General features: G+C 41.7%; 1 protein-coding gene across 1 annotated transcript in view; it reads right to left on the bottom strand.

Moving 5' to 3' along the window:
- Positions 1-18,433, bottom strand: part of LOC126299259 (solute carrier family 41 member 1-like) — a 366,437-nt gene that overhangs the window by 204,906 nt on the left and 143,098 nt on the right. Inside the window, exon 2 of the mRNA XM_049991055.1 lies at positions 6,180-6,556. Coding sequence (XP_049847012.1) covers positions 6,180-6,308 — 129 coding nt within the window. The 5' untranslated portion in view covers positions 6,309-6,556. The remainder of the gene's footprint in view (positions 1-6,179; positions 6,557-18,433) is intronic.

Below are 18,433 nucleotides of genomic sequence, written 5' to 3'. Positions count from 1 at the left end.
ACTCAGCGTTTTATGACGTATCATTGTGTGCACATGACAGCAAACGCTGCAGATACTACATCTGAGCTTGACAGCGCCTTCATAGAAAAACGTGAGCAGGTCCGAAGTATCACAAAATGTTGCACGTTTGAGATATTTGCATGGTGAATTTCATAGTCGGTTGTCACTTGGTGCAGCATCCGGTTTTCGAACGTTAATTAAATGATGGTCCGAAGATTACAAGCATTTGAAAACCGCCAGTGATCGTATTGCACAGAATACGCCAGGATAACAGCAGGACGTGTGTCAGCTGCCTCGATACCTTGGTCATAGCGCACAGGGTCCACAACTGGTGAATAAGGATTTCTTTTTGCCAGCTTTTGGAGATTTAACAGGCAAATGATCAGTGTCAATCATGTGAGTACGGTCCAGTTTCTTGATGAACGGAATCATGAATAACTGGAACTAGACAAGTCATGTGTTAACGGTATAAACTGGAATTTATATTTAATACTTTATTGATGAAATTCGACATGTTTATTTCGATTTGGCGATGTTAGTGGTGTAGTGTGGCCTCCTCCACTTTCCTCTCGTCCGCGGGACGGAATTTGTATACCTCATCTTTCTGCGTCTAGCATTGTCTCCTGTCACAGGACGTGAATGTTTTCGAAATGTTTACCTATCGTGCAACTGAGGAGGGACGTGGGTACCAGCCCGGTATTCATCTTTACTGGTGTGGGAAACCGCCTGAAACCCTCATCCAGCCCGGCCGGCATACCAGCCCTCTGAGGAAGTCCACCAGGAGGATACGAATCGAGTCCGACGCATACCCCCGAATTACGGAAGCGGCCTGCTGACGCGAACTTCATCTCCCTCTATAACGAGCTGAAAAAGTTCACCCCAGAAACCCTACCTTCCGCTTTCATTACACAGAGAGAGTTGTTGGTTGAGGTCAGGATTCCTTAACAACTTTTCTTTTGCTAATTCAGCCTTTAGAAATTTGAGCGCAGCTTGAAATCGCTCAATTCAGTCAAAAGTTGCATCCATTGCCAAAAATGTAAAAAGCTTGAAACAAAAAACAAGTGTACTCAAAACAAGTTTCCAATAGAGCTACACAATCCTGGAACCGATTTTAATTGTTTAGTCAGGATCGTTCCTGATCTTCTCTGCCAATATTACGAGTGTCTCATGAGCTTAACGTTCGTTTTCACAGATTAGGTCGGTCACTACGTTTTATGTGGTGAGAGGTAACGCATGAAGTTTGGTATTCTCAGCACACTCTTGACACTTTGTATCCCGGAATATTGAATTGGCTAAATTGTTCAAATGGCTCTCAGCACTATGGGACTTAACATCTGAGGTCATCAGTCCCCTAGAACGTAGAACTACTTAAACCTAACTAACCTAAGGACATCACACACTTCTATGCCCGAGGCAGGATTCGAACCTGCGACCGTAGCAATCCCGCGGTTCCGGACTGAAGAGCCTAGAACCGCACGGCAATATTGAATTCCCCAACCATTTCCGAAATGGAATGCCCAATGCGTCTAGCCCCAGTTACCATTTTTTTTGTCACCTCAGCGTATTTCGGAGCTGAAATTTCGGAAAATGACATATCCTCTTCCACTCTTCGTCACCATCTTACACATTCCTTTGCTGAAAAACAAATCTGCTTCCTGCAGCTCTCTTCTATAAGCTGAAGAATGCGTGAATATTGACGAACGACGTGAAATGCATGACAGATATGGTAGTTAAGATCGTTGTGTAATTTACATTGTAACATAACGGTACGGTCAAAGTTTCAGGAGACATTTGTCATCTCTAGAAAGAGACAATCCAGAAGCGCTTTATGTCCATGTTAGAATGCATTTTATACAGGGTTCTACAGTAACTTATTCGAGGAAAACAATGTACCATTATACCACATGGAACGGTCTAACATCCCGCCGACGACGATGTTATGAGATACAGAGCACAAACTGCGACTGGAGTAGAACGGAGTAGGAAATGGACTGTTTCCTTTTTAAAGTAATCACCCTTCTACTTCCGGCGTTCCTAACCTGCTTACGTTCTCGCTCACAAATTGTAGTTTCCGCCAGTAGCAGCACAGATTTGAACTGCATAACAAGCGCAGCAGCTAGTTATTGGTAGGAAATAAAATTTCCGTTAAACATCTTCACCATAGAAGGTGGTAATTATTTCAGCGGAAACATTTATTTAGCTGATTGCGACGGCGTGAATCAACTTAGTTCTGCAGCATTCACTCGTAAGATAAAGAAGTACGGCGGGATGCTCTTCGCGATGTGAACGACAAGGAAGATTTGCCCGGCAGCCATCCAATGTAATTAGGAAAGTCACTTCGTAGTGTAAGTGAAAACTACTAGCAAAGAATTTAGCATGTGTCAGCTGTCCGTCTACAGGTTAAAGTCTATGCTGCATCAGGACTGACCGTCAAATAATTGATGCTAAGTTCCTTTTTCAGTATACGTAAACTAGAGGCCTATATTTCGTATTTATGAGTACAAGGCAATATGTTATCCATAATTTGGAGACGATGTTTCCTGAGGAAGAAATTTTGCAAGTAATGTGAAGTACATTTGCACAATCCGAGTAATGATGTTTATTAAAATTAAGTACAGAAAATTGTGAAGTGGCGACTAAGCTATTTCCTTTATGTGTAATCAACGTCTAGCCAAAAAGGAGGACACAATTCGAGTATTTGCATGGAATAGGGTGGCAAGTGGAGTCACATACATCTTCAGTGATTCAGTTTTAAAACTGTGGAAGGCACCGGAGCAGCAGTAGCTGAAACCATAACCAACCAAGACGTAAGCTCACTTCGCTCTGCAGACTGCAATGAAATAAACTAAATTAACAGATTTGGTTCCACTGACAGAGCCCCCCAAAGAAAAAAATAAGGTTTGCAAGTACTTTACTAGACAGAAGGAGATTAACGGAATAAGAGCAATAAATCTCTTAACGGGAAGCATTAATATTACTGGGAACAGGATATATTGTAACGTTGTCGTATCTAGCCCCCCCCCCCCCCCCTCCCCAAGTCAGTGTATAAAAGACAGTTGACACCGTTAGCTAAGTTAACACACACTGACAGGCCAAAATGGACAAACGCAGTTATCTTTAACATGGAACACCAGCAAAATCCAGATGACAACCACAAAGCTACGATTTTGTTACTGCAGTGTTTACTTCGGTTAGTTTCTAGGCACGCACTGGTCACAGAGATGATGCAGTCGACGACGACGACGACTACGACTATGGCAACAACAACAATAACGGTGCGAAGGCGCACCTGGGAGGAAGTGGCCACGACAAGTGAAAGTGAGCGTTCATTTTGGGGGAAAGAAGCTGTCAGCAAGTTAAAACTTTACAGGTCGCATCAAAACGTATGATCTGTAACAGCAGTCCCAATGCGACCCGTAGAATTTTACCATTCACAATTGCACGAAACTATTTCAGTCTTCAGTTCAGCGAATGGGAATCCATACCCACCTCAATATCACCACAACGCACGGCATTATGGGATTAATGATTACCGTGTACATCAAATACTGTCAGTTAGTTTGAGCACCGCAGTTACTGTGACCACGCAACGAATACATCAGATAATCGTGAGTAGATTCAGATAACCAATGTTAAGGCCTAAAATAAAATATATGAATGCAGTTCTATCTCCGAACTACCAACAAGAGGGAAAGTATTAATTAATGCATAAAAAAAAGAGTAACCCTTTATGAAACGCACTCTTAATGGCAATCAGTAAAGAAATCCTTAGTAAATTCACAACTAAATATCAAATATTAGTATGTACTCTTAACGAGATTTGGTTAGGATAAGGATTGGTGTTTCAGAGGGTTTGAAGTATTCCGATATGATACGGAACATGGATATGGAAGGAGAACACAAATGATAGAAATAGTGTTGACAACAATTCCGTCTACCTAAATTCCAAAATATTGACAGTTATGCCAGACAGTATGTCAGCATGAAAGACATAGTGGTTACACGGGTAAGCCACGAAAACAGACGCAGCTAGAGGTAGACTGCAGTGAGTATACGCTTTTCGTAACTTTACCTTTTTATTGAAGCTGTGCAGAAAGTTGTACAAGGGTCCCTCGGCTTATGTTTTTATTTTAGTGGAAAAATGAGAAACAGAAGCTTCACTTTTGCTTGCTCATTACTGCGATAAAACACAGTAAATTAAAACAAGTTTATTGCTATTGGTGCTGTTGTTGTTTTCAGTAGAATTTTCATTTAACTTTTCCTTAGTTCCATTTTCTATTCGTATTTTTTAAAATACAGTCTGGACGTGTTATGGCTTATTGTATAACGTTGAGTCATTGAAACACGTGCCCAATTGAATACAAATCCATACAGGCAATAAAAACGTAATTTTGTATGTATGTATGTATGTTCCTCGTCTCCTCCAAAACCACTGGACCGATATCAACCAAACTTGGTTTACATATCACTATTGATCTTTAAAGAATCGCTGTGGAGGTAAGAATCACCTGCCTATCAAAGGCGGAGGATGACGGTGAAGAGGAAGTGTAGACCACGACGCGAGAGGACCCAGAATTTATTCATTCAGCATTTGAGTGTGAGAGCATTTAGTGACTTGAAAAACCTAAATACAATTTCACACTTTTACGAAACTTTTTATCATTGACATCCTCCACAAAATTATGAAAGGAAAAAAAGTTTATCGTTTACTACATATTTACTGTTCACGCAGTAAAACTGCCGTATCAGCCATTACGTTTTAATTTATTAATTCTTTACTACTAACTACATTCGAGACACATTTTATTCACGTATACCACTGACTGCAGCTGCGAATTAATTTGATTTTATGACACATAGTTCAGGAGCTGTGACATCACGAATACTGAGATGTGCGAAAAACTGCCGCATTATACATGACGTATAAATTCACTACTTCTTTACTAGTATGTTCGCAAAAAATTTAGCAGACAGTATCCACATATTGCGCTGAATGCACCTAGGAAATTATGCCATTGTACGACATGTAGATGTAGTTCAGGAGTGTAACATAATTAACATTGAGCTCCGTGAAAACGAAACTGTATGGCGAAATTCGCTGGAGATACAGGTGTAATATGTGTGCTACATGTTACATATATGTGAAATATATGTGATATGTGCTCTTTTGGGCAATGCAACAGATAAAAAAGTCTTACTACACCCCTAGATCGATTTCAACCAAACTTGGCACACCTATTACTTACTACCTGGAAAGAAATACTGGGAGGAGGTCTGGGGGGGGGGGGGGGGTATAAACCAGCAACCTCGTATTGGTATTGGAATAGGTTCGATAACATGGAGAGAGAACAGAGGGAGGAAGAGATGGACAAACAGAGAGGAGGAAGGAGGAAGTAGTCACAGACAGGGGGAGGGGGAGAATATTGACAGAGAGAGGGTGAAGGGGAAAATGGCAGAGAAAGGAAAGAGAAGAGGATGGACAGAGAGAAGGTGAGGACGAGACGGATTGAGAGCAGAGAGGACGAGCTGTGCAGAGAGACAGGGGCAAGGAAATGGAGAGAGAGAGAGAGAGAAGGATGATGATGATGATGATGTATGGTTTGTGGGGCGCTCAACTGCGCGATGTTTTCAGCACCCATACAAATTCCCAACCTTTCCTCAGCCCAATCTCGCTACTTTCAGGAATGATGATGAAATGATGAGGACAGCAAAAACACCGAGTCATCTCGAGACAGGTGAAACTCCCCGACCATGCTGGGAATCGAACCCCGGGAGAGGAGGAGATAGTGGGTAGGAGGAGATAGAGGAAACAGAAGGACATGGACTTAAAGTGGGGAGGAGGAAATATACAAAGGCGGGAATAGCAGATGCACAGGGGAGGAGGAGCAGATAGATAGAAACTGGGGAGGAGCAGATGGACAAAGGGAAAGGAGTAGGTGGATAAAGAGTGGGGCTGTAAGAAGTGGACAGAGTGAGGGGAGAGAAGGAGATGAACATAGGGTGGGGCAGGGAAGACGGACAGAGAGAGGTGGAAGGAGGAGATGGGCTAACAGAATTGGAATACATACGCAGGCAACACCGGTTACTCATCTAATTAATTAAATAATGAAACACAACTGATCACCTGAGTTGCGTTTTGAGGGATTTGCCTAAGCTTAAATCACATGCTTTGTACATACCTGAACTAGATCGAGGTAGAGCCCTGCGCACACCATTCCCGTGCCGGCAATGAGGAAAGCAGGCAGCACCTGGCGTATGATGTTGCAGTAGGTCTCCGGCACGTCTTCACCTGGTGTGTCCTCCGTCATCTGCTCGAGGAAATCGCCGGAATCGTCCCGCGTGGTCGCCTCAGTCTCCACCCGGTCCACCTCCTCCTGCTCAGGTCCGCTTTTGACAACGGATAATTCCTCCCTACTGGCGCAAGCATTGGCGTCAAAGTCTGCCCCGTTGGTGGCATCGATGTACGGGACATCGTCATCGTCGCCAGCCGCTTCGAGAGCTTCAAGGAATTCCAATTCATGCTCCTCACACGGTCCCGCAATACCACCTTCCTCCTCTGCAAGAAAACACAGTACCAGCACTAAAGACCATCGCCTTAACGTTAGAAGTGAAGCCTGTTGGCACATTAAATTATTTTACGTTCATTTAAATTTACTAACTTAACACTTATGCAACCATGAAGATTTTCTTTTGCCTGTACATAAATGAAAGATATCAGTATATGTACATATGTGTGAGAGAGTCAGCTACCGAATGTGATGAAAACTAATTATTTCTCTCTACGTTCGGAATATAATTTTTTTCATTTCAGTGACCTCTGTGACGATAGAGGCAACGGAATTACTTACGCAGACGGAAAGCTACATAGTTTGGAAGAAAATCATGTGACATTTCTGGAAAGACATTTTCGCATCTTTGACGTGGAAAGCGATTACTATTGTAATCTAAATATGAAAACAGGTTGCGCAAAAGAAAAATCACCCATCCTGGTAGTTCATATATTGAAATTTTTATAAATAGAATAAATTTAGCGTAAAACCTAGAATCATTGTATGTGCTGTTGTGAAATGAATTATTCAAACCGTAGTGGTTCTTGGTGCACACAAGGAAGCAAGCACACCAGACAAAAAAACTGTAACGCTAATATCCTGTAATACCGCTTCCAGCCTTGACAACGCCTTCAGTTCGGCGAGAGAGGGAGACGACCACTTTCTTCAGGTATGCGACGGACAGCTGATATCACTAATTGATTATTACATCTCGCAGAGCTGCCAAATGTCGGGATCGGTGATTGCTACGTTTTATCCGCTATTCCGTATGGTTAGAGAAATTTTCTATAGGATTAAGATGGGGTAATTCAGCGGACTAGTCGAGTGCGCGAGGTGTGCCTGATTGCCAGCCAGGAACGTTTTCGTGCAGCCCCGTGATCGCGGCTGTTATCGTCTTGGAAGACGGGAGTGTACACAGCGTACTCATCATAAACATGGATAAGAAAGGGCAACGCTTGATCACCGAAACTGCTGAAATACATATCCCGCTTAATCAGTAGGGCTAATTCATGGCACGCAAAACATCCCTAAAACATATCAAAACGACCTCGGTCTGAATTACACCATTTACGTACGCGTGTTAAACGCCTCATAGAACTTTCAGTGCACTCGATTTCTTGCATTACTTGAAAAGAGGCAAAACTGCGCCTCGAAGGACCACTCCCGACGCGTCCAGTCAGTTACTTCTGTACGGGACTCCAAATGTCCTGTGTATGCAGTTTCTTTCGCAACCTTTCCTAGGAAGCTGGTTGAGATAGACCTGCATTCATGAACAACTACATTTCCTGTCGTGTGTAAAACCGACTGTCAGTGACACTTGAGTGCGGTCCTGCCAGTTAGGATCTTTCTTACAACCACTGCTCTTACGTCGTGTTACGTGACTAAGAGTGGTACAGTATTCGTGTTAGACAGTCCTCACTGATACACGATCTTCATGCAATGTATAGTCATGTGCACGTCCAAACGCGATAGCCCCTTCTGACATTCTGTGGCGTCTTCACACCGACTCGCTTTACTCGGCTGATTCCACGCAACAGACTGGGACATAAATACCATTAAATGTCATGACTTAGATCTGCAGTAGAGTCATATGATCACCTGTCACCAGTTCCACACCACCTCTATCGCTCGAAAGCTTCAGTGGTAGCTCATATTTTGTCTGGTGAATTTACAAACAGTTTAAGTCAAAAATATGAAAAAGTTAATCAGCGTTTTCAAGTAGAAGTGTTAAATACTAAACAGACAAATGCATCCACTGATAGAAAGACGGCTGTAGGTCATTTCTAATGATGGATGCCAGGAAACACGTCAGCTTCAGTTACCCTCCTTAGAAGCAGGCTAGTACTGTAGGCGCCACTTTCAAACCACGCATCCTAGCAGGAAGCAACGAGATACCAATGAGCACATCGCGATTGGTCTTTAGAGCTGGTGAACCTTCGATAAATATCAACAAAAAGGCTCGCTACAGATCAAGAATATGGTATGATCGAACTCTTTTTGTTCTTTTCGCAGCGATATTAAACAGATGTCCATTTACACACATTGTTTAACTTAATAATTTTCTTAGCTTGTAAGGAAAATACATTCATATCTACTTTCAATAGGAAATAGAGTTGCATTCTTTTTCATTTACAGCAACATGTTCTTCGGTTGTAGGTTTTAATTCATTAATATAATACTTAAAACCTCTTCCTCCTGGATTCATGATCCTACGTCCTATATTTACACCTGTATTAATGTAATAACATCTGATTATTTCAAGGATATGTGAATATTCTTTTAGAAATGCGTACACGGCTTCCTTCCCCATCTTGCTAAGAGTAACGTTCAAAAATAACATAGTGGCTTCCCTCCTTGCAAGTCTTACAGTGATGAAGACTGTGGAGATTCTTTTCAACTTTGACGAGCTACTTTGTAGCTCCTAACAAGTATTTTAAGACGTCTCGAAAGAACGCATTTAATTTCCTCGGTACTCACGTTAGATTTTTCTGTCTACCCATCTGAATGTAGTCATAGGAGGCTGAAACCACCCATTATTTATATTGCAAATGAAGGTGGAAGATAATTTGTTTTCAAATGAATTAACGTCGCTCTGAATAATAGTCAGGAACCACATCTCATACTTTACAGTACAATACAACCCGTCAGACACCCTCATGCCCTTCAGTAATTATGTTCTGGATCGTTATCGACTGTCATTAGTGGCCAGTATTTCGCCGACGGAACTGTTCGAGTCCGATTTGCAGACTAATTCAGTCAAGATGGTAGTCACTGATTCTTTATTTTCAAAGTTCTGCACAGGATTTGCAGATAATGTTACAATTCTACAGTACTTCTGAGGGATGGATGGCGTATCAGAGGCAATTAACGCAAATATAGCTTCATACTTCTGGGTTAAAATTTGTGTTATATGACGAGAAAATTCACACTGAAGAGTTATTATCTATGAAAAATCGTACAGGGGCTGAACAAAAATTTGGAAATACCACGAGCAATGCATCCTTGAACATAAATGCTGATGCTACCCATGATTGCAAGTTGTACTGTTGTATTTTACCACGAACGGCAACTTGCAACATACTTGATACGTTGCAAGTGTCAGAAGTGCTCAAAACAGTGTTCTGCGTAGTTGGGAGTGCATTATGTCACACCCCAGGTTCGATTCCCAGCGGGGTCAGGGATTTTCTCTGCCTCGTGATGACTGGGTGTTGTGTGATGTCCTTAGGTTAGTTAGGTTTAAGTAGTTCTAAGTTCTAGGGGACTGATGACCATAGCTGTTAAGTCCCATAGTGCTTAGAGCCATTTGAACCATTATGTCACAGCTAAGTGAATCCGAACGTGGGTACACGTGTGGTTGGTGCATCTCTGACCAAGGAAGCCGAAATGTTTGGTACCTCAAGAGGCAACGTATCGAAGATGTATACTGCATACTCCGGTAAACATCATCCACTAAAACACAAAGAGGAAGAAAGTTGTGTTCAGTGATCGTGACGGACGGTCACTGAAGAGGACTGTGACGAAAAACAAGAGGACGGCAGCTGCAAAATTTACTGCGGAACTGAATTTCGCATTCGCGAACTCTGTCAGTACCAATACAACACGAAGGGAGCTCCATAAGCTGGGACTTGTAGGGGGAGCTGGAATTCCAAAACCGTTCATCAGTGATGTAACTGACCGTAACAGGAAAACATGGTGCCGAAGCCATAAAACCTACTCTATGGATCAAGGAAATAAAGTCATTTGGTCCCATGAGTCCTGTTCCACGCTGTTTCAATTCAGGAGTCAAACATGGTGGGGGTTGAGTGATGATTTGTGCACCCATATCGGGGTATTCCACGGGCCCCATGGTTACCCTGCAAGGTCGAATTACTGCCAAGGATTATGTGACCATTTTGGGTGATGTCTGTTCCCAAGTGGTGATACTGTGTTCCAAGACGACAGCGCCCTTCTTCACGCGGCTCGCATCGTCCAGGACATGTTTTGTGAACACAAGGACGACTTGTCGCATTTCCCCTGGCCGCCACAGTCACCAATCGTCTTTGTGGTACACTTTGGTGAGAAGGATGCGTGATCGCTGTCCGCCTCCATCATCCCTATCTAAACTTGCCACTATTTTGCATGAAGGATGGTATAAGGTACCCTCGAAAACTGTACAGGACCTGTGTATATCCATTTCGAGACGACTGGAAGCTGTTTTAAATACGGTTTCCCTTCGCCGTATTAGACACCGAAATGTGTTGTGCTTTTCGTGTCTGCATATTTCTGATCACCCCTTGTAGGTCTTGCGGCTTAACTTTTATTTCAGACTTTTGTTTTTATTTGGAACTATTTCTCATTGCTGCAATAAAAGTGTTTACAGTTTCCTATCATGCACATTCAACGGAGCTGTCTATGTCAGTAACAGTCGCTGTCTCTATCGGATAAAGTATAATATAGCTGATACCCTTCCGCACTACAAAGGAATTTTCTGAAAATCTACAACAAATGGAAATTAAAAAGTGTCTATATAAAAATTGCCTATAGCACAAGAATGGGTAATCTAAATCAGCCATCTGCCGCTGCATTTGACAGAAAGTAAATGTTACACAAATAAGTAGAAAGAAATCAGAAATGAAAAGTTGCACATAAAAATGTTTATAGCTCAATAACACCAATAGAACAACAAACAGACATTGTAACACACAAATACGAGGGAACATATATGGAACACTTGATCGAAATACTAGAAATGCTTGTAGCGCAACCTGGAAAACAGAAATAAAGAGAACAGAAACGTGACATACACACTGGTTAAAAGTAGGAAAGTAATCGTAGACGGTGGTGTTAACGTAATTAGCGGAAGTGATATTTAGAGAGAAATAGGCGACAAGAAACGCGGAGACTGTGTTCTGAGGGTAATGAGTTGTTTACGTCACGGACCAAGCCTTCCAGACTGACAAAATCACCATGCGAATCATTAAAGTTCCTCGGGCGTCACACTTGCCACGTCAAACTGGCGCATGATGTCACACGATCAGACCTCAATCCATGAATTACCCTGGTAGAGCAAACGTTAATGCAATTGGTAGGAACGCGTAGAAGTATCTCCAAGATATTTTAGGGTCCTCATGAAGGCAGAAACGAACTGTCTCATAGCTACAGTAAATCGAGACCCGGGTGGATACTATCATAATCACCATTGCTGCATTCTAGAGTGAGTTAGTGCCCTATTACGCGACTTACCTGGTATCTTGTCCGTTTGAAACTTGAGAAAAAAAAACGCAGCAAGAATAAAATTATACGCAAACACAGATTATACATAAACTGTACACAAAAAGTAACGATTCAGCGCAAAATTAATAGTCGAAAATGGACACATAGCAATCTGGTGGCTTGTCCGTTTGAAACTCGAGAGAAAAATTCGTTAGTGAAAATAAAGTTGTATGCAAACATAGATTACACATATACAGTACACACAAAGTAACAATTCAATGCAAAATTAATAGTAAAAAATGGACACATAGCAAGATCTCAGCAACTGCATGACTCAGGGTACATGAACTAACATGCAGCCACTGACAGGCATTACGTGCGGAGAACAGACGAGCAGGCCTCGGTTCATCTTCGTTACATACCCCATTTGTGAATTAAAACTGCCACGGTAGAGGAGTTGTAGGAAACGTCGCTGTCCGACATCCTTGCTGGGATCGGCAATCGCTGGGGAGTTCTCTTTTGCTAAGAACAGCCAATAAATACAGAAATACTACTGAAAATGTAAGTGAAGTGAGAAACATTCATGTCCATAAGTTAAGGCATCTCCGAGATCTATGAAAAAGAAAACATACTATCGTTGTGAAATTGTGCTAACTAGACAGTGATGAAGCAACACGGAAACACGTGACTTAGTTGAAATGGCAGTACGAGGCAGTTTAGACTTCCAAAAACAGTCTGTGTTGGAAGATACTTGTACTGACTATAGTGGCCATGACTGTGATTTGCGTGCGTTTAGTAAGCATTAATAGAGTCGTTGGGAAGCAGGATGGCAGAGAAATCTCTGGTGTATGACGTTAAATGTCACCGGATATTTGGCAGATTAAAGGCCAGTCACAGTACGCGAGAGGTGGGTGGTGGGGCGAATATGGAATGACGTATGTCTAAGAGGAGATTCCAGGACGGAGAAAGTATTCAACGGTGGTCGGCCTCAAGGCGAGTCTGCTTGTCTTAAGTGTTCGAGAGCGGCTAAACGTGGCTCACAATTAACCGCAAGCTTCACAAACACAGAGGATCAAGTGTTTTTTGCAAACATGTAAAAATCCCTTTCGCCTTCACACAGTTCACAGATAATTTTACACGCATCAGTTATGTGCATCGAATATGTCAAACTCAGACAAGGACGGTACGCTTGATTGCTTTAAGAATAAAAGCGGGGAAGCAAACGTGATATGAGATGAACATAATGAAAAAGGTAGTAATACGATACCGTATTGAGTGAGCGGAAGATACACCCGTAAGATTAGTTTAATCATCTTAAAATGAACGAAGAAAAGACAGAATTTTTGTCTCTCGTAAGCCCTTTGATTGAAAAGTAAGAAGCTATCATGAAATCAAACAATGCTGCCCCGGAAACTATAATTAAAATCCTATGTTTCTTCCCGTTCTCTTCTTCAGTTGTTACTCAAGGAATTTATCTTTTTAATAACGACATTTGTTACCTACAGCAGGGTCAATTGCTATTTGTATGTTATGTTAAAACAGATAACATTCAACATAACGATTCACCCTATCGTGATAAGCTTTCGATGTAATTCTCCAAAGCAATACTGGTTTTAAAGGCTCAAATAAGCTTATACTTCACCGGCAACTGGTTTACTTAGGATCGTACAGTACGATGCCACATAAAGACTGCCACACAGGTGTCGTTTATTGTATGCGCCTACATAAAGTTGGTTCTTATCCTCAAGAGTACCTTAAGTGCACTATTTCACAAGCTTGTATTGCTGAAAATCGATGAGACACCAAGTGGAGATGATATCCTACACGGTGAGTGAACCTTTTTCGCGGTGCGTAGGGTCCTGGATTCCACCTATTGGACGCTAACAACTGCAGACCGCACTGTGGTGTTGTGGTGGGCAAATATTTGGAACCTGAGGGCATCACGCATCTTGGATTGACAGCTTGCTTCCCGAAGTTAAACCCAGTTTAATATGAATGAGATGCTCTAGTCCAAGCGATTGAGGCCCAAATAACGCTAATACAGGGCATTGCTGAGCGCGAGAGAGCAGCCATCAATATAGGGGACGGGTTATAACAAGCTTGTACATCCATCCCGAACTGCTAGTCGAAAGTATTACATCTTGCTTTTACGTTTTATATGCGACTTATGGAATGGCGCAATACGCAATTAATGCCGCACAAGATCCTTGCGCAGTTTTCCAGTAGGTCCATGCTGTGTATCCGTTGCAGTGTCACGTGTTACAGTGGTGCCAGAGCACTGTTTAGTACACACTTTATTTGCATGCCTAACGATTTTATGAAGACATGAAGTGTCCTTAAGGTGTAGACATAAGTGTAATAATATAACTGCAGAACTAATCATGTCATAATAAATAGCTCACGAAAACAATATTTCACAATGACATATATGTACAGCACGTCGTCCAAAAAAAATAGTTTTCACAATAAATATCATCTCTGACAGAAGCTTTATGTCACAGGAAGTTACCTGAAACATCTCACAAGAAAGTTCCTTAGCGGTTTGAGAATTTAATCAAAAATATTTGTGAAGTTTTTGCAAAGTTAGCGAATCCAAAATAATAGCCTTAGGAGGCAACATTATCTTTCAAAAGGGATACTTACTTTTAATTAAACCTCTTCCCTTTATCTCCTAAGTCAGTTTTTGTTTTGTTTTGAATTACCCAAACAAAAGTAACAGCTCAGCTTAACCACACCTATCAGGATAGACATCATTAGTCTTACTGTAATGACATAGCGTCTGGTGTCCCTACTAAAGGAGTGATCATTATGAAAAGAGGTTAACTATTTCAATTACAATTTGGCGAAGTGTAAATCATCGGACTTCATATCCACTGAAATTATCAGTACAAAAGCAATTAACTGCAACTAATACGCATTCCAGCAAATACAACAAGGCATATTATCGTAAACAGCTGGAGACTAATTTAAAACGAAAATTTGTTTTTTCCTATAACACGTCCCGACAGTAGAAGTGTAATTTAAATTTTACTGGTTACTGTAAGGAAAGGTAAGTATTTACTATCCCATACCGTAACAACTACCAAACAGACAGGAGCGTGCCTCATCTATTATGGACGAATTCAGAAACAACAGTGCAGGCTAGAGAACAGCAAAATGGATTTCGACTGGGACGATCATTCGTAGACGGTATACTTACTGCTCTGAATATCTTGGAGAAACAAGCAGTTTAAGATGTTGAGGGTTCCTGAAGACCTTTAGCACAGTACAGCACAGTATACTATGGTGCACCATGCTAAGTGCAGATGACTCAAACAGTTATACAATAATTTTATGAATCTTTACTATAAGGGTCATATTAAGGAACTTACTTCCCCAGGCATTCTCAGTCTAAAAAGAACTGTAAGAAAACTTTCGTATGGTATCTAATAAATAAAAAGAATATTATGTAAACGATACACTTAATGAAAATTGAAAGTTTAAATTTTATGCATGCTTCTCAGTGCAGGCGATCCGATTACTACAGATCGGAGTATGGATTACCTAAACTATATGCTGCGAAAATTAGAAAAGCATACGAAGATTGAGGATTCTAGGTTAATATGAAAACCTAACACCATTCAGTAAGGAAACGTACGTTCAACTGACCAAAATCAAAGGTGTGACGCTTTCAAGTACTCCAGAGTAATAGAAGCGCATCTCACATCAGTAACAAAGTAGAAGACTACGGACGATTTCAATCGTCTGAAATAACACTATAACAAAAAGAAAAACGAAAAACATAATCCATAAAATTTTCTTTAAACTCTTCACTTATGGTAGAGAGACAAAGGAATTGATAAGACACAGAGAAAGAGATGAGTAGAGATGGAAATGAACTTTCATAGAAAAGTCTGAGAAAGTTGAGGACCCGGTGAAAAACAGTTCCATAAAATAAATTACAGTAGTGAATTAGCAGTTGCAGTATGGTGATGGAAATACCTGTTCTGTATATTTCGTACGACGTTTCTGATGTTTCACCTACAACGGCAGAAGATAAGGTTAGAGTAATGTGTTCGGTTCAAGAATGTTCAAATGTGTGTGAAATCTTACGGGACTTAACTGCTAAGGTCATCAGTCCGATTACACACTACTTAACCTAAATTATCCTAAGGACAAACACACACACCCATGCTCGAGGGAGGACTCGAACCCCCGCCGGGACCAGCCGCACAGTCTGTGACTGCAGCGCCGTAGACCGCTCGACTAATCCCGCGCGGCGCCATGTGTTCGGTCCTTGCTATTTCTGCAATGGTAAAATACTCAGAAACCCTCTCGGTATGTACTTTACGGAGGATCAGTAGTGGAGAACTTCACATATAATGGTTTGCACACTTGCAAGGCCTAGGAAGCCTATTTATGGAACCCTGTTGGGTAAAGATGTTACATATTACCTATTACAATTAAGTCAATGTGCATTGTTATTAAGTATCATGTTAAGGCAGTAAGCAGGTCATTCATCAGTGACGGTGGAGTTCAGAAATCAGGCAAGTATGGAAGACTTAGTAATAAAACTTGACAGTAAAAATGTGAAAGCTATTACAGTTAAAGTGACCGAAGGAAACATTTCAATTTAACATTGTGTGTGAGAGGAGGATAGTGATTGGTCAATACAAACTAATTAAAATGTTTGGTGTTTAAATGTGGTCCGTTAATGCAGTCCCATTCAATTAGAGAAGGAGTCTAGCTAATATAGTTGTCAATAAATAACCTTGGCACACGCATGACCCAGTGACCAGTCGGCGTATGTGCACAGTTCATTGTTTTCCGGGAGAGAGGTTCGAATCTTGTAGTGGGCATGAGTTTGGTTCAGCTGTGAACAGAGCTGGATGTAGGCAGGTAGCTACTAGCTGTGATCCACTGACAACCACTCAACCTGAAACCAAATCACTGAGTAGCATCTGAGCATTAGTGAAGTGTCTCTCATGAAAGCTTGCGTTGAAATCTCCATATAAAGTCTCACACTAGACTGATGACTCCCACAGTGTACTGCAAAGCTTTCCTAGCATATGTCCATACATCCGATTGGCCACTTATGATTCTTCTTTGCACGTTTCGAATGATTTGCCAGCAACTTTCGTAACTGTTGTATAACGCCTTCTCCTTCCACTCTATAAACACACATTCGCCAAGAAAGTTTTTCTCTGAAACTATTATTTCACTACATTTTCTCTAATACCCGAAAGCTCCATACCCGGTGTAAGTGTTCATTTATTGGCTCTGTCTTTGAAAAGCATGTTTATTCTTCAAATTACTTGCATACTTATCGCTGGCAAAAATCACATTGCAACGTTACGCCTAGATATTTAATCCACTTGACTGTATCAAGCAGTGCACTACCAGTCCTGTATTCAAGCAATATGGCACTCTTTTTCCTACTTATCTGTATTAACTTACATTTTTCTACATTTAGAGCCAGCTGCCATCCATCACGTCAACTAGAAATTTTGTCTAAGTCAACTTTTTTTCATCTTATAGTCATTAAACGACGATACTGTTCCGTACAGCACAGCGTCATGAGCAAACACCTGCAGACTGCAGCTTACCCTCTCCGTCAGACCTTAACCTTGGGCATTATTCCTTTTATGCTTCTACAACTATAAAACAATATTACACATTGCTAAAAAAAAGTAGTAAGTTTCGCGAAAACCAGTAATTGTATTCCATTGAGAAACAGAAGTCTGAAATTTGACTCAAAGGTGGTTACAACCTTCCTCTGTGACAGTGCAAATGCATTGCGCCCTGTGACGTCATCCTAGGGCTTCACCACGCCTCAAGTAGCAAGATGTTTAATCACGCGGAAAAGAAGGAGACAACTCAGAGGTTCGTGTGAGGTGTAATGATGTCGCACTGGCACCAGTTTCACCACAATTACGTCTAACGCCACCGTTGAAGTGTCTCAGGATTGGAAGGTCTTCGCACCTCCTCTCACGTACATTTCACCCCTTCTTTTGACGCCCCTGCTATGGAGGTCACAAACGAGACACCCAGGGTTGAAATAACGCGGCTTTCTTATGAGAGGCACAGGGGAACATTTCAGAAACACCACCGCCGCTCAGAATCGACCCAAAGAGTTCTCAGGAAATGGCATAAAAGGGGTGTCAATGAAACCACCCCTTCCCTTGGGTAGTTGATGCCCACCCATTTCGCGGTCGATAACGACAGATCGCAGTGCAATGAGTAACAATGAGATGTTCTTGACAACGTTCGACACTGCTTACATCCACCGGAGGATTCAACCCTACTCTGAGGACATCGTAGCACTGCAACCAATTGAACTTGACCTGACACATTTGGGGTGTAATGCTAACACATTTTTTTGCTCTTTTATTCAGGGTGGAATCACTAGGGACCTTGGAAACCAATTGATGAAATCTGAACGTGATCAGAAGCAGAACAGACTGTTTATGCTTTTTCTGCCCTCTGGGTAATCATGGAGGGGTGAAATATTGACATTTGCGTGAATAAGACGTCATAGGGTTTCTCTAAGACCTCGCCAGACGGCAGCGTTCCCTGTGCCATCCACACGCCTTTGCTGAGCACGTTAAAATGGACCTGTCACAGACTAAGCCACGCATTTAGCTGAGTGGTGCCTCACTGCTGCTCTAACTTCTGAAGACAGGCAATGCCACCTAAGGGGTGTCGAAAGGATT

The sequence above is a fragment of the Schistocerca gregaria genome, chromosome X, assembly GCF_023897955.1.
Source record: "Schistocerca gregaria isolate iqSchGreg1 chromosome X, iqSchGreg1.2, whole genome shotgun sequence".
In the NCBI taxonomy this organism is placed as follows: Eukaryota; Metazoa; Arthropoda; class Insecta; order Orthoptera; family Acrididae; genus Schistocerca; species Schistocerca gregaria.
Note: the sequence above shows the minus strand (reverse complement) of the source record. Positions and strands in the feature narration are given on the sequence as shown.